The sequence below is a fragment of the Thalassophryne amazonica genome, chromosome 6, assembly GCF_902500255.1.
Source record: "Thalassophryne amazonica chromosome 6, fThaAma1.1, whole genome shotgun sequence".
Taxonomy (NCBI): Eukaryota; Metazoa; Chordata; class Actinopteri; order Batrachoidiformes; family Batrachoididae; genus Thalassophryne; species Thalassophryne amazonica.
Window position 1 is genome coordinate 50414733 of NC_047108.1, and position 24735 is coordinate 50439467.

The window sequence follows — 24735 nt, forward strand, 5'->3', positions numbered from 1 at the left end:
GCTGCCAGCCTTTGTGGAGTGAGGTTGTTCCACGCCCTTGAAATATATTTTCATATTGGTTGTTGGCTTTCTAAAAGCATTTTACATTTGATCCACCTTGGACTACTGACAGTGTGCATAATCGTTCAGATCTCATTAAAGCTTATTGTATTCACCAAAAAAGATGTTACATTTCCCCATTGTTTGTGAGTTTGGTTCTTGAGCTTCCAGGAAAGTTTTCTTTAAAAAAAAAATGTATGATGACATTTTTGTGAAACTTGGTGTAATTATTGGTTCTCAGAAAGGGAAGAGCTCATTGCATTTTTGTGATCACCCAAAACAGGTTGTGGATCCAGGATTTTGGCATTGTGAAAGAGAATGTTTGTTTGCAGGTTGCCCTCACAAACATTTAGTTGTGAAATGCAAGAAAAACAATTAATAAATTATTCATACTTATCTTGTATGTTCTTCAGGGGATATGCACCAAATATGAAATGTTTTGATGCCAAAATGCTATAGGTCCAAGACCACAAAAGTTTACTTGAGGTCAATGTGCACTTGGCTGCTTTGGCCACACCAACAGTACATCTGAAAGCTTTCACAGCTCTTCTCTTTTTCCACATTTTATGTTCCAGCCTTATTCTAAAATGGAATAAATAATTTTTTTTCCCCCTCAAAATTCTACTCACAACACCCCATAATGACATGGAAAAAGTTGTTGAAATTTTTGCAAATTCATTAAATATGCAAAACTAAGGAATCACATGTATGGAACATTCAAACCCTTTGTTGATGCACCTTTGGCAGCAATTACAGTCTCAGGTCTTCTTGAATATGATGCCACAATCATGGTGCACCTACAGTAGTGTTCAGAATAATAGTAGTGCTATGTGACTAAAAAGATTAATCCAGGTTTTGAGTATATTTCTTATTGTTACATGGGAAACAAGGTACCAGTAGATTCAGTAGATTGTCACAAATCCAACAAGACCAAGCATTCATGATATGCACACTCTTAAGGCTATGAAATTGGGCTATTAGTAAAAAAAAAAAAGTAGAAAAGGGGGTGTTCACAATAATAGTAGCATCTGCTGTTGACGCTACAAACTCAAAACTATTATGTTCAAACTGCTTTTTTGAAGGGCCCTTAGTCACTTTCTGGTCAGGCTGGGATTTGAACCAAGGATCCTCTGGTCTCAAGCCCAATACTTAACCACGAGACCATAACCTCTCCTAAAACCTGCTCTCTCCTGGAGCCGGTTTTCATCCAGGAAAGGTCTGTACATTGCTGCATTCATCTTTCCCTCAATCCTGACTAGTCTCCCAGTTCCTGCTTCTGAAAAACATCCCTACAGCATGATACTGCCACCACCATGCTTCACTGTAGGGATGGTGCCTGGTTTCCTCCAAATATGACACCTGCCATTCATGCCAAAGAGTTCTATCTTTGTCTCAGCAAATCAGAGAATTTTGTTTTTCATGGTCTAAGAGTCCTTCAGGTACCTTTTTTTCTTCCATACAGGCCTGATTGGTGGATTGCTGCAGAGATGACTATCCTTCTGGAAGGTTCTTCTCTCTCCACAGAGGAATGCTGGAGCTCTGACACAGTGACCATCGGGTTCTTGGTCAACTCCCTGACTAAGGCCGTTTTCCCTGATTGCTCAGTTTAGACGGCTGCCATCTTTAGGAAAAGTCCTGGTGGAACCAGACTTCATTTACGGATGATGGAGGCCACTGTGCTCACTGTAATTTATGTCCGTAGCATGGCCCAGGCAGGTCACCCCTTTGAGTCTGGCCTGCTTGAGGTTTCTTCCTCAGAGGGAGTTTTTCCTTACCACTCCTGCTCTGGGGGTTAGTAAGGTTAGACCTTACTTGTGTAAAGCGCCTTGAGGCAACTCTGTTGTGATTTGGTGCTATATAAATGAAAATAAATTGAAATTGAATTGAAATTGGGACGTTCAAAGCAGCAGAAATGTTTCTGGACCCATTTGTGCCTTGAGACAGTCCTGTCACAGAGGTCTACAGACAATTCCTTTGACTTCATGCTTGGTTTGTGCTCTAATTGTGGGACCTTATACGAGGGCTGTCAATAAAGTATAGGTCCTTTTTATTTTTTCAAAAACTATATGGATTTCATTCATATGTTTTTACGTCAGACATGCTTGAACCCTCGTGCGCATGCGTGAGTTTTTCCACGCCTGTCGGTGACGTCATTCGCCTGTGAGCACTCCTTGTGGGAGGAGTCGTCCAGCCCCTCGTATTTTATCCGGATATTCCACTGTTAAAGGAGATTTTTTCTAATGAAAGACGTGCAGACGGGTCCGCGCGTCGGGACGCAGCCGGCGCGGTGCGGCGGCACAGGAAGAACACCTCTGTGTTGATAACCATTTGTAAAATCCAGGCGGCTTTTGATGGCTTTCAGTGGAGTGAGTATATGAGAAATTGTTTAACAGCTGGACATGTTCCAACTTGTCCTTAAGGCTTCCAATGGAGGTGTTTTTCCTGTGGCAGAGCGTCGCGGCAGCTGCGAGCCGACACTGCAATCCGTCCGCACGTCTTTCATTAAAAAAAATCTCCTTTAACAGTGGAATATCCGGATAAAATGCTGAAACCGACTTCTTCTGAAACTTCTCTGTTCTCTCATGACGTCCTGGATCAATAGAGCCTGAAATGTGGAGGTTTTCAGCTTGAAACAGGCTGACGATGGCGCCTGGGAGCGCTGCGCGACGTCTCGCACCGTGGGAAGTCCTTAAAGCAACAGTATCACCTCAAAATCTCTCATCAGCCGTTAAAATTTTCACTGAAAACCAGCTTAATTTTTCGAACCGTGTCCACTTCGATGTGTCTCACAGGTTTAGAAAAAATTTTGATCAAACAAAGCGCCAGTCTCTCAGCAACTTCTCAGACAAAGGAATTCCGACGAGGGGCTGGACGACTCCTCCCACAAGGAGTGCTCACAGGCGAATGACGTCACTGACAGGCGTGGAAAAACTCCCGCATGCGCACGAGGGTTCAAGCATGTCTGACGTAAAAACATATGAATGAAATCCATATAGTTTTTGAAAAAAATAAAAAGGACCTATACTTTATTGACAGACCTCGTATGTGAGGGAAAAAAATGTATTTATTCTATTTTGGAATAAGGCTGTAACATAAAATGTGGAATAACTAATGTGCTGAGAATACTTTCTGGATGCACTGTATATACAATGGTCCCTCGTTTATCACGGGAGTTACATTCTAAAAATAACCCGCGATAAGCGAAATCCATGAAGTAGTCAGCGCTATCTTTTGCAATTATTATAGATGTTTTAAGGCTGTAAAACCCCTCACTACACACTTTATACACTTTTCTCAAACAGGCATTAACATTTTCTCACTTTTCTCTGTGTAAACACTCTCTTTTTTCTTCTGGGTGAGAAGATTATAACAGACACACACAGAACACTCCCTTCGCTCACTGCCTCCGGAGGTACGGATGCGGGACCCGCAAAGAATCCAAGTCATCTCTCGGTGGCCACGGAGCTCTGTGGCTGCGGTCAACATCCGCATCAAAACAGCGAGCGTAGTCTCTGGACCTGTTGCCAGATTTGGCGTAGCTCCGCACATTGACAGGAGGGTGGTGTGAGAGGCCCGCTGCTGCGTTTACCGAGCCCGTAGACTCAGTAAGCGCATCGGAGGCAGTGAGAGCAATCGCGGTGATGCCGACCGGTCCTGCCTGATAAGGACGCAGAACACAATACGCTGTTAAAAAAAAAAAAGCATGCAAAATTGCACAAAAAAAAATCTGCGAAACTGCGAGGCCGCGAAAGGTGAACCATGTTATAGCGAGGGACCACTGTACTCCGGAAAATACGGGAATACATGCAAGCAACTAGTACAGCAGAGCAGGGATGCCATTTTGTGAGCTTCCTCATAGATCTGGTGTTACTTTTGAGAAATCTTAACATCAAAGGTACCAAATAACATATTTCAAAACATAACCTGTTCCCACATTTAAAAAAAACACACACACTCATTAATGGACCATCAGTGCTAACCCTGCAGTATATGTATCCTTTTCCAATTACACTGTGGAAATCCTGCTCAGCATAATCTCAGTATGGATTTGTGGGATTAGGAGCTGAATCTGAGTACTGTTTCCACCCCCTTTCTCTCTCCTTTCCGGCCTCACACCCTGATCCATGTGTGCGCATTGCAACACACTTTATGTGACAGAAGTGTCCTTGAGGCACCGTTTATTTGATGCCCAGCAGTAAAATTAGATTTGCTCAGTCCTAACTGCACTTGTGCTGAGCTGCATTCTGAGTAACAGATTTGTTATCACTTTACTCTTCACAGTTTAAGTCACAGCTTTATGGATCTGTCATCTGTCGGGGTGACTGGAATGATCATCGTCTCTCTCGCTGTCTTTCTCTCTCTGTCTCTCTCTCACCCACACTCTACTGGTTTGAAGTTGTCACAACTTTCTAAGCTCCAATGTGCTGTTACTCTGCTGTTACACCCCCATATCCCCTGGAATTAATGTTTGCTTGCTCAGCCCTTTTGCTCTCTGTTTTTTCTCCTTATCTATATATTCTAATGGCACTGCGGTAACAGCAGCAGCAGGTATTTATCTCCCTGTGAGATTAACTTGGGAATCATGTCGCACTTTTCTGAGGAGACATAAATATTGCAGACTGTTTGAAGACACATAGCTGATATGACAGCAGACAAGATCAAAGGGCAACACAGTGCATCACACACTTCACCTCATATTAATTTGACAGCAAACATGACTCAGTGTTGCACCAAAAGCCAGTAAAATAAAAACATGTTTCATTAAAGTGCCCAGAATTAACATGGTGCCTTTTTTTCCAGGATTTCTTGTAAAAGCTTCAATTATGAAGGATTAAATCCATTTTTAGCTTTATTCTAATATAGCATGCTTCTGTTTTTCTGTCCAGATGGGAAATTGTATGCTTTTGGGGGTATGGGAGCAGACACTACCCCCCAAGCTTTGGTGAGAGTTTATGAGGCAGAGAAAGACCAGTGGCAACCGATATCCTCAATGCCTACGCCGCGATATGGAGCTACGTCCTTTGTAAGAGGAAACAAAATCTACATGATGGGTAGGAAATGGTATTTTATCATGTCCCTGTAAATATTTGTTTTCACTTTGTGTTGTGATGGGATCATTTATACTCCCATGTTGTTTCGATCCCGTTGTGTCTGTTCTGTTACTGGTATGGACATGCACCAACTCCAGAAGTATGAGGGAGTAACTTGCACTGTCCAAAAGGCACCATGGTCATCTCTTTGGCACATAACCCAAAGTAACACCCCAATCTAGTCTCAGGGCAACCCCCGTACCCCCCCCTGCCTCTATTATCTGACATTGAAGTAAGCCATATTTATGGGTTAAATCAAGTGACAAATACATATTCAACGTTATCACAATTTATATCTTAATTTTGTTAAAATGTCCAAACTAAGTCAAACCCTCCATCCCAAATGTTGAAGAAAGTGATAAATGGCTTTAAATCCACATCTGGATCCAGATTTTCAAGAAAAAGTTAGCCATTCTTCATTCAACAAATTTAACACACTTGTGTGTGTGTGTGTGTGTGTGTGTGTATATATATATATATATATATATATATATTTGTGTGTGTGTGTGTGTGTATTTGGGCTGGGCAAGTTAACGCGTAATGCATTAATTAACTAGAAGCACTCGGAGAGCGCAAACCTCTGCCAAGGCCATACGGTCACTAACATCACATGGAATACCCTTGACAAAGAGACTTATTCCACGTCTTTTCATGCATCTACCGTCATGTTTCAGATTCAGTGGTTAACCCTCTGGGGTCCGAGGGCATTTTTTGGACAGTTCACTCGCCTGGCATAAATGTTTTATTATTGCTGTTAACAGCTCTCCCTGCATCCCACAATCAAGTTTTATGTCTCTTTTTTTCAGGACAACCTGTACTTTTAAAATATATATGCTATAGTTGTGTTTTATAAGTGTAATAAAGGTTTATAATCAGAAATAAGAAAGGAAAAAGTAAAGCGGATAATAATTTTCCACACACATTTATTCAAAACACACAGCAAAGTATAATAAACTAGTAACACATCACTCCTAAAAACAGTCTTTGGTGTGTAACGTGAGGTGAATCTGCCCTACGATTGGATTTTGGAAAACCATGTGACTGTGAACCAATTCCAATTGGATATTCACATTGCTCACGTCATCACACAGCTTCTATGAGGAGTACAAGGATGGTGGATGGTGGCTCGAAAGTCCATGGAGTTAACTCTTCAGCAAAAAAAAAAAAAGTACGTTTCTATCTCATAGCATTAAAAAGTTATTTATAATTTAGTAAAGCTTGGTCTCAGCCGCTGTATACAATGGCGTCAGCCCCAGGGGGTTAAATCCTTAGATCTTCAGCAAATGTATTTATAAAGAGAAACTGCATGAACTACACAAGTTTTTTTTATTTTCTAATAACAAGTTTATTCAATGAGGAGAAACAAATGCTAAATTATTGTTGTGTCGTAACTTAATTTTTGTTCAGCCTTTGTGACCCGTCTTCATGAAGTTAGATGCAAAATTGTTGAAATTGGCCCTATCCTGCAATGATAAAGAATCCTTAAAAAAAATTACTGGATCCGGATTGTGTTCCGGATCATTATCAAAATTTAATGACTTCTAAGTTAGGCCAAGATACACCCCGAGTAAAAATTTCATTGAAATCCGTTGAGGATTTTTTTTTTGAGTAATCCTGCTAACAAACCAACCAAACAACCAACCAACCAACAAACAGATGCGACCGAAAACATAATCTCATTGGCGGAGGTAATTAATGCCACCAATTTATTTTATCGCATGTTAACGCAGTTGTTTTTCTCTTTTTTGTGAGTCTGTTGCTCACAGGCTTTTATTTTGCAAAAGTCTGCGGCGCTCACATGAACCGATGTGATGAGTCACTGATGCCGAAAAAGAAAAGAATTGGCAGATAAACCCATACCAACCAATATGGAGAAGAGTACAGTGCTTTTACATTTACATTTTAATTTTAAAGTGCTTTCAGACAGCGAACTCGACAGAACCAAAGCTGTTTGTAGTCACTGCAAAGCTGAATTTTCTTATCACCGGAGTAATTTGAGTCTAAAATATCACCTAAATGCAGTACACACAGCTGATGCCAGCAAATCATTCAGTGAAACAAACTGCGGTGTGAGGCTTCGGCAGACTACGTTAGATGCAGCGTGTGGGAGAACTATAGACTGACAAAGGCAAGAGAGGCTCACAAATGCTATAGTGAAATGGATTGCTATGGACTGCAGGCCGGTTAGTGTCTTGGAAGACGTCGGGCTGAGACACATTATGAGAATCACAACAAGTGACGGCACATATGAGATTCCCTCTCGAAGCACCATCACAAGAAGAATACACACATTGTATGTAAAGGAGAGGATTGCAAAAGCGAGAGCTTTACAATGTGCATCTGCTGTTGCTCTCACTGGGGACTACTGGACATCACTGGGTAACCATAATTACCTCAGAGTGACAGTGCATTCACATGCTCTGACAGTAATGAAGATAGATGAGAGACATTATGCTGAAATGTTCACCGGACATTTTATTGAAGTTGCACAACAGTGCAATGTGTCAAATAGTCACCACACTTAGCACAGATAGTGCAAGAAATATGATTGCTGCTGCAAGACATCTGCCTTTTGATCATATGCCTTGCTTTGCACACAGTCTCCAGCATTCTGTCACAGTATCTCTGCATAACACTATGTTTGACAGTGTCCTGGCAAAGTGCAGGAAAGTTGTGGGGCACTTTAAACATAGTCCAGCAAGTGCTGCAGAATTAGAGCAACAACAAGTTGAACATGGACAGAAGAAGGAGTTACTTATGCAAGATGTTCCAGTAAGATGGAATTCAACTCTGGACATGATAAAAAGTATCCGCAGAAATGACCAGTCACTGAGGAATGTCCTCATCATGAACACCAACATTGTCATGCCAACTACAGCTGAAATGGAAAAACTGGAGAGGTTGGAAACCCTACTGGAGCCTTGCTGGTATGTTTTGCATAATATTTCTCACTATCCTGGCTGAGTGCATGTAAGAGAGGAATAGTATAAATAGGCCTATGTGTGTGTAAAAATGCAGCATGACTATGTAGAGAATATTTTTGTGGATAAGTGAATGCAGTTTATTTTGAAGTGGAGTTGATTTTCTGTTACAGGTATGTGACAAAACGTTCGGGAGGAGAAACGTACGTGTCATGCTCTGTGGCTGTGCCTGCTTTATTCCATCTCTCTCGGGTGATGGAGAGCTCAGATGATGACCCTGCCTATGTGGCCAAGTTCAAGTCTACATTCAGAAAAGAACTGGAGACACACAAGGAAAAGGCCAACATTGCATATCTGAGGATTGCTACTGCAATAGACCCTAGATTCAAGGACCTGAAGTGTATTCCCAGAGCTGAGAGGAATGAGGTGTGGGCCTTGGGCACCAACTTAGTCAAGAAGCACAGGGTTATTGCAGAGAAACCTGTGGAAGAAAAAACACCAGAGCCACCAAAGAAAAAGTTAACCTTTTTGGCTGCTTCATCTGAATCTGATTCTGAACAGGAAGAAGACTCAATTGAGAGCAGTGTGCATCGATACAGAGCAGAACCCGCCATTAGTTCAGAGTCCTGTCCATTAGAGTGGTGGTCCAAACATACAGGCTCACACAGCAGGCTGCTCCCCTATTCACAGAAGTACTTGGCCACACTTGCAACCTCTGTACTGTGTGAAAGGTTGTTTTCTCTTGCTGGTCATATTGTACAGAAGAAGAGAGCATCTGGAAATGTAAATAATTTTGTGTGCCTACAGATGCGTTTACACATAGGCAAGACACGTTACGAATGTCATATTTGCGTCATTCTTGGGAACATTCCTGACATTCTTAATGTGACTTAGCACATCTGAATAGGTTTCTTAATAGCACGTGTTGGTGTGTGATATTGGTGATTTTCATGGAGCATGTTTTTGGCTGTCAAAAAATCTTCCATGAATGTCACACACCACCTCATTTCGCCTCATGTCACAGAGGTCACAACTGAGTGTGTTGATCTGTCTTGATTAGTGATGATCCTTAATAGAGCGTAACAGCGTTCTTCTCTGACGTGCGCACAATTAAACACTGCTGCACTGCATTCAGTTTCATTACTGCAGTATGCTGAAGAAGGACAGTGATGCCAAGTCAGCTAAAAGTTTCGTTACAATGCTCCTCAGCACGCTCCTGCAGGTGTTCCACCTGCTGCATGTTTGGGAAAATGAGCAAGACGAGAGCCGCGTGGAGCCACACATCTGGCTCTCTGTCTCCTCCTCCTCTCTGTGCATGCAGTCACAAAGTTCTTCTGCTGTGGAGCAAACTGGAGTGATCTGAATTGTTCAGCAGCTGATTGATGAATATGGGTGTGTGGAGACAGTTCGCCTCATTCACAACGTGACAGAACTTAATGATGTGCTGTTACGCGCTATCGCGGGCAACAACACCGAAACGTATTCTTGACCATGCGTAATGGTTCCTGATAATTCTCCAGCAACACGTGCCATTAATTGTAACGCACGGTAACAGGTTGCAGCTGTTCCTGAGGACACCTGAGGCCTCTGCCCGGAAGCTTCCTGCAGCTTTCAAAGAACAGCTCCGTAGCTCAGTGATAAAGTCTCTGATTTGGAATCAAAATTTGGAATAAAATCGTTTTTATACAATATCTTTTGAGCTAATAAAGACATAAAAGTGATTCCAAGTTCTAGTGGTATGTTTTCATGGTCAAGGATGTCAAATATAAAGGAAAGAAAAGTGTATGTATCATAGTTTTGGTTGTAACACTGAATTGTTGAATAGATCACTGTGCCAAGGAGGGAATCTCTTTAGGGTCAGTGACCCTATGGCCTTGTTAGTAAACGATGTCAAATACAACACACTGCAAAGAGGAAATCCCTCATGATAAACTATACAGGGCTGGGGAGCACAATTAATTTATTAGATGAAGGACTATCATTTGGCATTATTATATTTTAGTGGCAATGAATATCACTATCCAGATTAACTCACTTAGCAAAAGCAAAGTGATGAGTCAGCAGTATATGCAGCAGTGGTTAAGTTCTGGTTCAGTGCACATCACTGAACAAAGTACACAAGGTGCAAAACCCACTCCCAGGTGTTGATGAATCACGCCTAGGATCCAGAAAACCCAGAGGCTGACATCAGCACCTTACTGTCGTATATATTCTGCTTCGGTGCACTTCACTGAATATATAGAAGGTGCACTTCATTATGTAGCACATGCAACACTTAAAAAATAGTTCTATTTCAGAATTTACTATTATTTATTTAGAGAAGTGTTTCGTAAATGTTAAAAAATTCATATATTTGCAGTTTATTTGAATAATAAATTGAATTTTGTCTCTTATTTGTTTTTGTCTATAAGCACATGCAATATCAATATCAGTGCTCAGATGACAGTAGCTTCTGGGAAAGGTGCAAGTTGCAATAAACTGTGATGCCAAGCACTAAGGATACATGCTATCCAGTCACAGCAGATGAAACTTTTTTTTTACTACTGAGCAAACATCATTGTTAGACTTTTTTAGGTTCAATGATTCCATGGCGTGTAGATGTTATGGCGTCAATGACCCCATGGCCTTGGCGGAGGTTTGCACTCTCTGAGTGCTTCTAGTTCTTCTTGATGTCAGCCACTTCCTCTATCGGTCGATGGTACATCCCACAGAGGGGCTTGGTTTTCTATGATATCTCCTCCTCCTGTTCCTTATCACCGTCTGTCTTCATCTGCCTGAGGCATTCTTGCAGTAGCTGATCTGGGGGGGTGGGGGAATACATCTTTGAGATGTATTCATGGAAGCTCCTTGTCTTGGATTGGGGCTCTGACACTCACTTATCCTCGCCCTACCTCCTTGAATTGTTCGTAGAGCCTTGGGGTACTGGAGTTTGGGTTGAAACCTCCATGCATTGTGAGGAGTTTTTGTGTCTTGACATCAGTGGCATCTTTCTCCTCCTGTGTAAACTTATTATCCCAACTGGGTATCTGATGACTGGTAGGGTGTATGTATTGATGGTTTGGATCTTATTCCTACCATTGACCTGGCTTTTCAGGACCTGCCTTACCTTCTGGAGGTATTTGGCTGTGGCTCCCCTTCTTGCATCTTCATCATGGTCCCCATTGGTTTGTGAGATTCCCAGGTACTTGTAGTTGTCCTGTATGTCCACTTTCCTGCCTTCTGGCAACTCCACCCACTCAGTACGGATCAAATCCGACTCTTTGGCACCACTCGGCCATCTGGATATTCACACTGTAGATCCTGGTGAGGTGGATCAGTGAGTCAACATCTCACTCACTCTTGGCATACAGCTTGATGTCATCCATGTACAGGAGGTGGCTGATGGTTAATCCATTCCTGAATCGATAGCCTTGTGATGAGTTGGGTGAGGGGGTTGGCTGACTCATGTGCCTACTCATCTTGGTTGCTATGATGCCTTATAGGAGCTTCTATGTTGTGGAGAGGCAGGTAATTGTCTGGTAGTTTGAGGGTATCATATCCTTGTTACACATCAATCACAATAAACAGCTTTATCTTGATGGTGTAAAGCCCCATGTACACCGCCAACCCGTTCACATTTCTAACCGTTTTTCCCCACTCGACGACACACCCGCCGAGGATCAAACTCTGGTTATTGGCGACTCTGTTTTGAGAAATGTGAAGTTAGCGACACCAGCAACCATAGTCAATTGTCTTCTGGGGGCCAGAGCAGGCGACATTGAAGGAAATTTGAAACTGCTGGCTAAGGCTAAGCGTAAATTTGGTAAGATTGTAATTCACGTCGGCAGTAATGACACCCGGTTACGCCAACTGGAGGTCACTAAAATTACCATTAAATCGGTGTGTAACTTTGCAAAAACAATGTCGGACTCTGTAGTTTTCTCTGGGCCCCTCCCCAATCGGACCGGGAGTGACATGTTTAGCCGCATGTTCTCCTTGAATTGCTGGCTGTCTGAGTGGTGTCCAAAAAAATGAGGGTGGGCTTCATAGATAATTGGCAAAGCTTCTGGGGAAAACCTGGTCTTGTTAGGAGAGACGGCATCCATCCCACTTTGGATGGAGCAGCTCTCATTTCTAGAAATCCGGCCAATTTTCTTAAATCCTCCAAACCGTGACTATCCAGGGTTGGGACGAGGAAGCAGAGTTGTAGTCTTACACACCTCTCTGCAGCTTCTCTCCCCTGCCATCCCCTCATTACCCCATCCCTGTAGAGACGGTGCCTGCTCCCAGACTACCAATAACCAGCAAAAATCTATTTAAGCATAAAAATTCAAAAAGAAAAAATAATATAGCACCTTCAACTGCACCACAGACTAAAACAGTTAAATGTGGTCTATTAAACATTAGGTCTCTCTCTTCTAAGTCCCTGTTGGTAAATGATATAATAATTGATCAACATATTGATTTATTCTGCCTTACAGAAACCTGGTTACAGCAGGATGAATATGTTAGTTTAAATGAGTGAACACCCCCGAGTCACACTAACTGTCAGAATGCTCGTAGCACGGGCCGGGGCGGAGGATTAGCAGCAATCTTCCATTCCAGCTTATTAATTAATCAAAAACCTAGACAGAGCTTTAATTCATTTGAAAGCTTGTCTCTTAGTCTTGTCCATCCAAATTGGAAGTCCCAAAAACCAGTTTTATTTGTTATTATCTATCTATGATTCCTTCTTTATGTTCTCTAATGCCATATACCAACACAGTGCAGAGTAGCTACCTAAACTCTGTAAGTGAGATAGAGTATCTCGTCAATAGTTTTACATCCTCATTGAAGACAACTCTGGATGCTGTAGCTCCTCTGAAAAAGAGAGCTTTAAATCAGAAGTGCCTGACTCCGTGGTATAACTCACAAACCCGTAGCTTAAAGCAGATAACCCGTAAGTTGGAGAGGAAATGGCGTCTCACTAATTTAGAAGATCTTCACTTAGCCTGGAAAAAGAGTCTGTTGCTCTATAAAAAAGTCCTCCGTAAAGCTAGGACATCTTTCTACTCATCACTAATTGAAGAAAATAAGAACAACCCCAGGTTCTTTTCAGCACTGTAGCCAGGCTGACAAAGAGTCAGAGCTCTATTGAGCTGAGTATTCCATTAACTTTAACTAGTAATGACTTCATGACTTTCTTTGCTAACAAAATTTTAACTATTAGAGAAAAAATTACTCATAACCATCCCAAAGACATATCGTTATCTTTGGCTGCTTTCAGTGATGCCGGTATTTGGTTAGACTCTTTCTCTCCGATTGTTCTGTCTGAGTTATTTTCATTAGTTACTTCATCCAAACCATCAACATGTTTATTAGACCCCATTCCTACCAGGCTGCTCAAGGAAGCCCTACCATTATTTAATGCTTCGATCTTAAATATGATCAATCTATCTTTGTTAGTTGGCTATGTACCACAGGCTTTTAAGGTGGCAGTAATTAAACCATTACTTAAAAAGCCATCACTTGACCCAGCTATCTTAGCTAATTATAGGCCAATCTCCAACCTTCCTTTTCTCTCAAAAATTCTTGAAAGGGTAGTTGTAAACAGCTAACTGATCATCTGCAGAGGAATGGTCTATTTGAAGAGTTTCAGTCAGGTTTTAGAATTCATCATAGTACAGAAACAGCATTAGTGAAGGTTACAAATGATCTTCTTATGGCCTCGGACAGTGGACTCATCTCTGTGCTTGTTCTGTTAGACCTCAGTGCTGCTTTTGATACTGTTGACCATAAATTTTATTACAGAGATTAGAGCATGCCATGGGTATTAAAGGCACTGCGCTGCGGTGGTTTGAATCATATTTGTCTAATAGATTACAATTTGTTCATGTAAATGGGGAATCTTCTTCACAGACTAAAGTTAATTATGGAGTTCCACAAGGTTCTGTGCTAGGACCAATTTTATTCACTTTATACATGCTTCCCTTAGGTAGTATTATTAGACGGTATTGCTTAAATTTTCATTGTTACGCAGATGATACCCAGCTTTATCTATCCATGAAGCCAGAGGACACACACCAATTAGCTAAACTGCAGGATTGTCTCACAGACATAAAGACATGGATGACCTCTAATTTCCTGCTTTTCAACTCAGATAAAACTGAAGTTATTGTACTTGGCCCCACAAATCTTAGAAACATGGTGTCTAACCAGATCCTTACTCTGGATGGCATTACCCTGACCTCTAGTAATACTGTGAGAAATCTTGGAGTCATTTTTGATCAGGATATGTCATTCAAAGCGCATATTAAACAAATATGTAGGACTGCTTTTTTGCATTTACGCAATATCTCTAAAATCAGAAAGGTCTTGTCTCAGAGTGATGCTGAAAAACTAATTCATGCATTTATTTCCTCTAGGCTGGACTATTGTAATTCATTATTATCAGGTTGTCCTAAAAGTTCCCTAAAAAGCCTTCAGTTAATTCAAAATGCTGCAGCTAGAGTACTGACGGGGACTAGAAGGAGCGAGCATATCTCACCCATATTGGCCTCTCTTCATTGGCTTCCTGTTAATTCTAGAATAGAATTTAAAATTCTTCTTCTTACTTATAAGGTTTTGAATAATCAGGTCCCATCTTATCTTAGGGACCTCGTAGTACCATATCACCCCAATAGAGCGCTTCGCTCTCAGACTGCAGGCTTACTTGTAGTTCCTAGGGTTTGTAAGAGTAGAATGGGAGGCAGAGCCTTCAGCTTTCAGGCTCCTCTCCTGTGGAACCAGCTCCCAATTCAGATCAGGGAGACAGACACCCTCTCTACTTTTGAGATTAGGCTTAAAACTTTCCTTTTTGCTAAAGCTTATAGTTAGGGCTGGATCAGGTGACCCTGAACCATCCCTTAGTTATGCTGCTATAGACGTAGACTGCTGGGGGGTTCCCATGATGCACTGTTTCTTTCTCTTTTTGCTCTGTATGCACCACTCTGCATTTAATCATTAGTGATTGATCTCTGCTCCCCTCCACAGCATGTCTTTTTCCTGGTTCTCTCCCTCAGCCCCAACCAGTCCCAGCAGAAGACTGCCCCTCCCTGAGCCTGGTTCTGCTGGAGGTTTCTTCCTGTTAAAACGGAGTTTTTCCTTCCCACTGTAGCCAAGTACTTGCTCACAGGTGGTCGTTTTGACCGTTGGGGTTTTACATAATTATTGTATGGCCTTGCCTTACAATATAAAGCACCTTGGGGCAACTGTTTGTTGTGATTTGGCGCTATATAAAAAAAATTGATTGATTGATTGATTGATTAAAGTCTAGTAATAAGCTTTCATTCTCTCTATTTTCTTTCATGCGCCAGCCGCGTAGTAAATAAACAATGGAGACGGGAGCAGAGTCATTATCTATCAAAGTACCCATGTTTCCTGAAAGCAACATCATGTGAGGACTGATTGCTCTGCTGTCACTCAAAAAAAGAAATATGAATGAAAATAAATTATTTGATGAAAATAATTACAGAGCTGAATCAAAAATTTAATTAAACTGAAAAATATATATCTTACACTTATTTTTATTTTAATAATACTTTTTAAATGATTATAAAATTCAAGAACAAACATTGAATTTTCAGTTTCAAAATTTATTTTTTCAATCTTTTTTTATTTTCAGATTACAAAGCTTTTGGCCTGGATTTAGTTCCATAAAAGTCATTGTGTAAAGGCACAAATGCATTTGGTGTATTTGTGCTAGAGATCGCACATACACTGAGTGCCAAGCTGGGTAGGGAGTGCAGAGCGGATGGATTTATCATCTTCCTTAGTCAAGGGCAAATTATGCACAGAAAAAAAAAATCACTGAATCACAGTCAGAGTAAGACTGAGATGCATCACTTATATCATGAGGAAATGTCAACCAAATTTTTTTTTGCAATGTAGTGCGTAATGTGGGGGAATGATTCATCATACAAGTGCCTCAGTGTTGACAACCCCAGTGGCTGGAGAAAACCAAGGGGACAATCACATGTCACTTTGCTGTGGGCGGTACATCACAGCGTTCAAGACAGTGGAGAACTGAGCGGCAGTGGAAGAATTAAAAACACGACAGAGCTGAGTAGGAGCACAAGATTTCACCATATGACAAAAAGGAGCCATGTCAAAAACAATGGGCATATGGTCAAAAAAACAGCATCATAAACCTCTAAGTTAGAAACAGTAAAACCATAAGTTAAAAACAAGATCAAGAATGTGCCCATGTTCATGTGTCGGACTAGACACAGAGTGCACAAAGTTAAAAGAATCAATCAAATGTAAAAAATCGTTGGCCAGTGACTTCAGAGGACAGCATACATGAATATTAAAATCACCAACTATTAAAATCTGATCATAGTTTGGCATTATTCCTGACAGAAAATCAGCAAAGTCACTGATAAAGTCTTTGTTAATTAACACTGTGATCAGCCCGGCTTTAATTTAGATGTTGACACTTTCACCTCTTGATTCAACTTGACCTGTCAGACTGTCTTAGATAATATGGCTCCATTGAAAATTAGATCTTCCAAACCTCATTCTGAGCCAAGGATGAATGTTGCTACGCGCACTGCCAGGCGCAAGTGTAGGAGAGCTGAGCGAAAGTGGAAGGACAGGTCTCAGGTGTCCTTCCAGTTATTATGTGACAGCTGCCGTTTTTATCAGAAAACTATGAAGGCTGTTAAATTTAAGTACTTTTCTGATGTTATTGCTTCTAACTGTCACAATCCTCATGTTCTTTTTAAGATTGTAAATTCTGTTTTAAGTGCACCACAATTGGATTGTCTGGAGAGCTCCACTGAATTGTCTGACAAATTCATGAGCTTTTTTCTTTAAAAAGGTTGTTAGTATTAGGGCCCTCATTAGTTCTGCTTATGACCCTTCTATCTCTGTGACATGCTCAGCTGTTTTTGACAGGTTTGAGTCTGTCAGTTTGCTATCTTTGAGAGATATTATTGATCATGTGAAGCCTGCTGGTTCTCCTAATGACCCCATTTCACCTCGTCTTCTTAAAGAGGTCTTTTCCACATTGGCACCATATGTATTTGAATATTATTAATGGGAGTTTGGTTAATGGTATAATGCCTGCCAGTTTCAAGATTGCAGTGGTGACTCCACTTATTAAGAACCCTGGCTTAGATTCTTCTGAACTTTATAATTTTAGGCCAATTTCCAAACTTAATTTTCTCTCTAAAATTTTAGAGAAAATTGTTTACTGCTAGTTGAGTTCTTTTTTAAATAATCATGACACCCTGGAGTTGTTTCAGTCTGGTTTTAAATCCCGTCACAGTACTGAGTTGGCACTGCTATGGGTTTTTAACGACATTTTTGTAGCTACTGATTCTGGTCATTGTGTTTTGGTCCTGTTGGACCTAACAGTGGCCTTCAATACAGTGGACCATCAGATTGTCTTGTCTCACCTGTAAAACTGGGTGGGCATTAAGGGTGTTGTTTTAGATTGGTTTAGATCCTACCTATCAGATAGAAGTTTCTGTTTCCGCATTGGAGCTGTTGAATCTTGTGCAGTGCCTGTGCAGCAAATGTGGGGTGCCTCATGGCTCCATACTTGGTCCTCTTCTTTTTTCTCTTTATCTGCTCCCAATGGGATCAATTTTGAGGACACATGATATCTCATTTCACTTTTATGCCGATGATTGTCAAATTTATGTGCCACTGAAGCAGCAAAATGCATACTCTGCGAACCATCTCTCAGAGTGCATTGGTGACTTTAAGGCATGGTTGTCCATATTTTTTTTTACACCTGAACGATAAAAAGACTGAGGTTTTGCTGTTTGGACCTAGTGACACTTCCAAAATTAATGTTGATCTGGGTCCCATGAGTTGGTATCTGACACAGACAGCAACAAACCTGGGTGTAAAACTGGGTAGTGATCTTAAATTTGATCCTCAGATTAGGTCAGCAGTAAAGTCCAGTTTTTATCAACTTAGACAAAGGGCCAAGGTGAAGCGATTTCTTTCATGGCATCATTTTGAGATTTTAATCCATGCTTTTATCACTATTCGCCTGGACCACTGCAATGCAGTTTAAGTTGGGCTGAATCAGACACTGCTTACCCAGCTACAGATGGTGCAAAATACTGCTGCTCCACTTTTAGCTGGTGTTAAAAAATGTGAACACATTACACCAGTTCGCTTTAGAATTGATTTTAAAATTCTTTTATTTGTTTTTAAATGTCTTTGTGGCTCTGCCCCACCATATCTGTCTGACCTGCTCCATTTATATGTCCCTTCACTCTCACTCAGGTCAGCATGTTGGCTCTTATTGTTTCTTGTTTTAACTGTGGTTTATTTATTTATTTATTTACATATTTTAACTTGCTTGTTCTTATTTTTGTACAGCACTTTGGTCATTGGCATTGATTTTAAAGCACTTTATAAATAAAATGAGCTTGAGATTGAGGTACATGGTTATTTTTGAGAGATGGGGATGGGCCAGTTGAATACTGAACCTACATGTGGAGACATTTGGCAGCAGTGCATTCTCCCAGACCCCAGTACAATCCAAGAGTCCCCTGTCATTCCCTTTAAACTACTGTGTACATATTATGTGAACACTAGTGAGAAATGTGAGAGGATTTCTGTGAGGAAGCACATCTGTTCCAACAGAATGCATCAACATTGAGACTTACAGGAAGCTACTGTTGCAGTTGGTTTAAAGCACACACTACCAGTCAGAGGTTTGACTGAATGTCCAAAGTTTTGACTGGTACTGTACACAAAAATCTGTTACATACACAATATGTCAGGGACATTTAATCATAGAGCTGGCATGGCATCGGATGAGTCACGTTGTTTGGGTGGAAATACTTTCTTGATATTTAAAACCAAAGATGGTAAAGTGATTGTAGAAGATGAACTGTTGAACTTTATTGTTGTTAAAATGAGGACAATGAGTCATGATGAAATTGTTTTGCTTGTGACAAACAGTTTCAGTTCTGAGCGCATTGAAGCCTCGAAAGAAGTTCTGTTTGAGGTGTGTCCGAATACCTCTCAATGCAATGCTGCTGATAAGGGCGCCCAAAAGGACATAAATAATGTGAAGGTTTGTTTAAAATTACTAAATGAGTGTGGAGATAGTGTACCAAGATTAGTCTTGCACTTTCTGGATGATTTGCCACTGATCTCATTTAGTCACATTGATGCTGCAGTGCTATCGACTTGGATGGAACAATTGTACAATGATATTGGATGGATGAAAAAGTCTATTGAGAAGCGTCTGTGAAAATCTGTGCGCTCTTGCAGACTCTATGGGCTGCAGAATATCTGCTATGGAGAAGCAAGGTGGCCACTCTCTGTCCTCCACCAGTACCATACTGGGAAACAGCGAGGGAATGACAAACAAAGCCGAGCAACACGTGCGCCCTGCGCACTTGGGCAGGTGTCACAGTTTCCAATGTGGAGTGCTGTGGTGCGCAAAGGACGGCCGAGGGCTGTGGATGTTAAGTCTGCTAACATGCTAAAGCCTTGTCTGGGGAGTTCAACTACTTTCAAGCATGAGCATAAAACTCCTGGCATCATTGGTACCGGAGCGGTCTCAAATGTACATGCTGTGAAAACCAAATTGGTGAGTGTGTACACAACTAAGTTTGATCCCAGTCTGGAAGCCGATACGCTAAGTGGGTACTTGAAAGAAAACTTGGTTGGGATGTCAAGTGCTGTAAAATTGAGACTGCACATGAGAGATTCAGCTCCTTTCACATCTCTGCTGAATGTAATGAAGTAGCAGATATGTATGTGCCTGACCTTTGGCCAGCTGGAGTGTTTGAAAGGAGATATTCTGAATCGCGTAAGGGGAAGGTGCAAGCTAAGGCTACAGGTGGGCAAGACTCTAAATGGGGTTGCACCGTAAATGTTGCCTCTTGCAATGAAACTTGTGAGCAATAGGCAAAATTGCCGCATGACTGAAACAAACATTCGGATTGTATCATACAATGCGCGTGGTCTGTCCGTGGGCACTGATTCTGATAAACCAAGCGCTATATGGTTAATACTCTCCTGAATGATGGAATATACTGTGTCTACAAGAGAATTGGCTTGCCAAACAAGACTTGGATAAACTGAATTCTTTGCATTTGGACTTTAATGGTGTTGGAGAATCCACCACTGATCTCAGCACGAGGATAGTCCGTGGTAGAATTCCAGGTGGAGTAGCCATCCTGTGGAATGCTAAATATGATCCAGCAGTCAAGGTTTTAAGCCTAGATGTTGACTGGGCTGTTGGGCTGGCCAATTGCTCTGGCATCTGTTCTTTCAAAGGTTTTAGAGAATATTCTTTACACAAGATTGGAAATGTATGTTTTGACAAGTGATAATCAGTTTGGCTTCAAAAAGCAACATGGTACTGACATGTGCATCTATGCACTTTAAGAAATTGTGGGAAATTATCTAAATTTAAATTTGTCTGTTTTTTTGTGCTTTATTGATGTCACAAAGGCATTTGACAGAGTAAACCATAACAAATTATTTATGAAATTAATCAATAGAGGTGTGCCTAAATATCTGGTTCGTACTCTGTCTTTCTGGTATGCAAGTCACGTTATGCATGTAAAGTGGGATAGTGCTCTCTCGGAGCCTTTTCATGTCAGCAATTGTGTGCAGCAAGGATGAATTCTCTCTCCACTCTTATTTAATGTATATATTGATGAATTGTCCTCAAAGTTAAATAGTTGTAAAACTGGCTGTGTCACTGGAATGACAATTATTAACCATCTCATGTATGCAGATGATCTGGTGATAATCTGCCCATACAGTGCAGAGATGCAAGATTTGTTAAAAATATGTTCTCTGTTAGGAATGAACATGATATTTTGTATAACCCCATTAAGAGTAATGATTGTGAGAAGTAAGGAGGATAAAGATGTGATCTTCCCTGTGTTTTATCTGTGTGATAAGCCACTCATGCTCTCGAATGAGGTCAAATACCTTGGACATTTTATAACTGCTGACTGGTGTGATGACAGAGACATTAAAAGACAATACTGGAAACAGTACGCTCAGGCAAACATGCTGCTGTGAAAGTTCAGTATGTGCTCTGCTAAGGTGAAATGTGCCTTGTTCAAAGCCTTTTGTACCCCACTATACATGGCTCCCTTGTGGTGGAACTATAGGAGGTGCATAATCCGTAGACTGTTTGTGGCCTATAATGACACCTTTAGGCTGTTGATGAGGACGCCCAGGTGGCACAGTGCCAGTCAGTTGTTCATGGATCACATATTCCCACTAGTGAAGCTCTGCTGAGACATTTAACATTTAAATTCATGCAGCAGTTGGAGGAATCTGAAAATTCCAATACACAAACTATGACTAACCCTCAACTGAGCTGTTGTCCTTACACCTCTACTTTGAGGAATCATTGGATGGACAGACTGTTTAAATGAACGTTTTTCTTGTTGTATTTTTCTTTTAATACCACATGGACTTCATTTGTCTGTTTCAAATAAAGAATGAATGTGAAGTGTTCACACCTGCAGTTAAAGTGCTGTTTCATGTTTTGATACATGCAATTTTGATTGCAATTTCATGCAGTTTCTTGAATGAATGGAAGTTCCAAGGCCTGTTGCCTGCAGTGCTGATTAAGGTAAATTAAAAACTATTATGAATGAGTTATGATTGCTACACAAAGGGCTTCATTGTGTGTTTGAGGCCTGATTTCATTTTTGTTTTACTGAACAAAGCGCAAAGCTTTCAGCCACTCATTGCTGGAAGGAGGAAAAGCAGTGAAGAAATATGTACATTCTAAACCTGGGTTATTAAATCCTTGTTTTTACAATTAGTTATTACTTTTATTTTATTATTATTATTTTTGTGTTTAATTCATGGTCCAATGATGTGCTAATGCATCCAGGCACACTTACTTCACACACTGTGGATATGTCCTGCAAGGCTTTCCAATGCAAGAAATAGACTGCACTGGATTTTATCCCTTTTTTAAAAGCAAAAAAAGAAAAAAAAATCAACAACAACAAAAAAAATGGCTTGTCTGAAGTGCAATTGCTTTCTGGTGATGGGCAATTGGGCAATATAAGTGCATCTCACCACACCCATTTTCAACCAATAAGTCCACATCTATGCAGATGTACATTCTATTTAAAGAATGTGTGCCTAGAATCCAGCACGGGCAAAACAGCACTGATACAAACACACAGTAACTTAGAAACTTTGCAAACTGAAATAACCATAAAGCACATTCTGCAGAATGGAAGAATAGCCTTAATTAATGTAAAACAGTGAGATGTAGATCAGTGTCCTGTACAGTCTAGGTATGTTGTGTGTTCAGTTTTGGCAACTGGGGAGATGTTGTTTGGGGTACTTGGGAGCAATTATGTGGGCAGCTATGAAGTATGCGGTACATCAAACTCAACAAGGGTAACTTCTTCACTATCTGCCAGACACGGTGTAGCAGGCTGTCTGGGAGGCACGGGGAAGCCATGAGGCAGATAACAGTGGTTTGATCATGTTGTAACGTATGACCAAAGAAGTGGAGAGATCAGGTTCCTCTGAAAGACGGCTTGGACATAGAGAAAAATAATAGAGTTTATCATGAGAAAACATTGTCATTTTACCATCAGTTTAACTTAAATCTTACATTCAACATCCTTGTCAGCTGGAAACCCCTGTCCTGAGCCAACACTATCCAGAATTTGAGTAAACTGAGACTGAATTATTCCCTGTCTTTGCTGTAACTAATTAAGTTGAGAGAACATCCAATGATGCACTACAACTACTGTAATTATAAATTGTTGAGTCCAGATGTGTCTTCAGCCTGGATTTAATGGACTCAGTGGAATAAGACTTATCTGAGAGGGCAGTTCCACAAAAAAAGGAGCACAACAACAGAAAACACTGGCCCACTGGCATTGTTGTTACCTTTGATGCACAATGGAATCATGCATTCTGAGAACACACGGTATATCAGGCTTTATAAGGACTACCAGATAAGTAGTAATAGTGGAAATGATTGTTGTACAAAAGCTTCAGATATCTGGCGGTGAGATAGATGACTGGAGTGCAGTTTTAAGCAGAAACGAGGTGATAATTGGTGGATAGCAGCTGATGCTTAGAAATAACAATGCAGTGGTCCGAAATGATGCATGCGCAGTGAAGGCAGCGTGGACAGATTTTTAAGGGGGACTGTTCGGTCATTACCTAGAGTTCATGACCATAGGTGAGGACAGGAGCATAAATCGGCTAGTAAATTGAAAGCCTCTTCTTCTGGCTGAGCTCCTTCTTCACCATGATGGTCTTAATAACTTAGTAATAATATAATATATTAATATGAATACTTTTGTAGAATCATTACTTCCCAAGTCACACAGTATCTTTGTAAAAGTAATGAGTCAAAGTACACAAAATTACATTAACTGTTGTGCAATACTCCCTCCTCTTTAATTTTCATGTAAGCACCAATTCCAACTGGTTCCAAGCAGGTTTGCTTTTCCACATATAACAAGGGTCAAGGTCTGACTTAGATTTGACTTCCAAAATGGCCAAATTTTCAACATTACATAATTCAGTGAAATTTCATTGATTCTAAAGTAAAATTTTCTCAGGAATTCAGATCTGAATTCCACATAGTTGACTTCAGGAAGCACAAGGATGACCCCTCTCCCTTACCATTAAAGGTGAGGTAGTAGAGAGGGTCTCTTGTTTTAAATTTATGGGCAACTGGATCACTGAGGATCTTAAATGGGAAATAAACACATCTGCTGTGGTTAAAAACGTGCTCGAGGCTTTATTTTTTACGAACATTGAAGAAGAGCAACTTGTCTGCTGAGCTGCTCAAGGCCTTCATTCACTGCTCCACCAAGAGTGTTTTAACTTATTGCATTACAGCATGGTTTGCTAACTGCTCTGAAAACAATAAGAAATCCATCAAACGAGTCATAAGAATGGCAGAAAAGATCATGGGTCTCTCTCTTCCCTAAGTGGATCATATTTATAGGACCCGTTGCCTCTGCCGAGCAAGCAGTATTCTTCAGGACGGAACACACTCCTTACACCACCTTTTCTCTTTGCTTCCATCCAGTAGGCATTATCAGGCCTTCAAAGCCCACACCACGAGGCTAAAAAACAGCTTCTTTCCTAGAGCCATTACAGAACTGAACAGACATGCCCAAGCTCCAGTCACAACAACTGCATTGCTCTAATATCTGTTTTTAACTATTTTATCTTTTTAGGTATATTTATTAAATGTTGGATTGATTTTTAGCTATTTAAGGGTTTTATTAAAGTTGGGTATTTTAAATGTCAGCTGACGTTTTAGAGGGAAATGTGCAATATGGGACATGTGCAGTATGGGACGAAGACAATGTGGGATTAGTGCAATATGAGTTATTGCCAACTAGTAACATATCACTCCTGAAAATGATCTTTGGCTTTTCACGTGAGGTAAATCTGCCCTACGATTGGATTTTGGAAAACCAGTTCCGATTGGACACTCACATTGTGCACGTCATCACACAGCTTCTATGAGGAGTACAAAGATGGCCGATGGCTGGCTCGAAAGTCCACGGAATTACCTTTTCAGCAAAAAAAGTACATTTCTATCTCATATCATTAAAAAGTTATTTATAATTTAGTAAAGCTTGGTCTTAGCTGTCGTATACGATGGTATCGGCCCCAGAGGGTTAAAAACCGACAACATTGTGCAAACGATCTTACCGCATGGGCTCAGGAACACTTCAGAA

The 24735-nt window shown here is 40.8% G+C and overlaps 1 protein-coding gene and 1 long non-coding RNA gene across 2 annotated transcripts in view; both read left to right on the forward strand.

Moving 5' to 3' along the window:
- LOC117512175 (kelch domain-containing protein 8B-like) overlaps nucleotides 1-24735 on the forward strand; it is a 686860-nt gene that overhangs the window by 343902 nt on the left and 318223 nt on the right. The window contains exon 2 of the mRNA XM_034172165.1: nucleotides 4926-5090. Within this exon, the coding sequence (XP_034028056.1) occupies nucleotides 4926-5090 (165 nt within the window). The remainder of the gene's footprint in view (nucleotides 1-4925; nucleotides 5091-24735) is intronic.
- On the forward strand, nucleotides 7171-23611 carry LOC117512176. The gene is made up of 4 exons (XR_004561231.1): nucleotides 7171-7181; nucleotides 9089-9091; nucleotides 16640-16644; nucleotides 23500-23611. It is a non-coding gene; the product is annotated as an uncharacterized LOC117512176 (long non-coding RNA).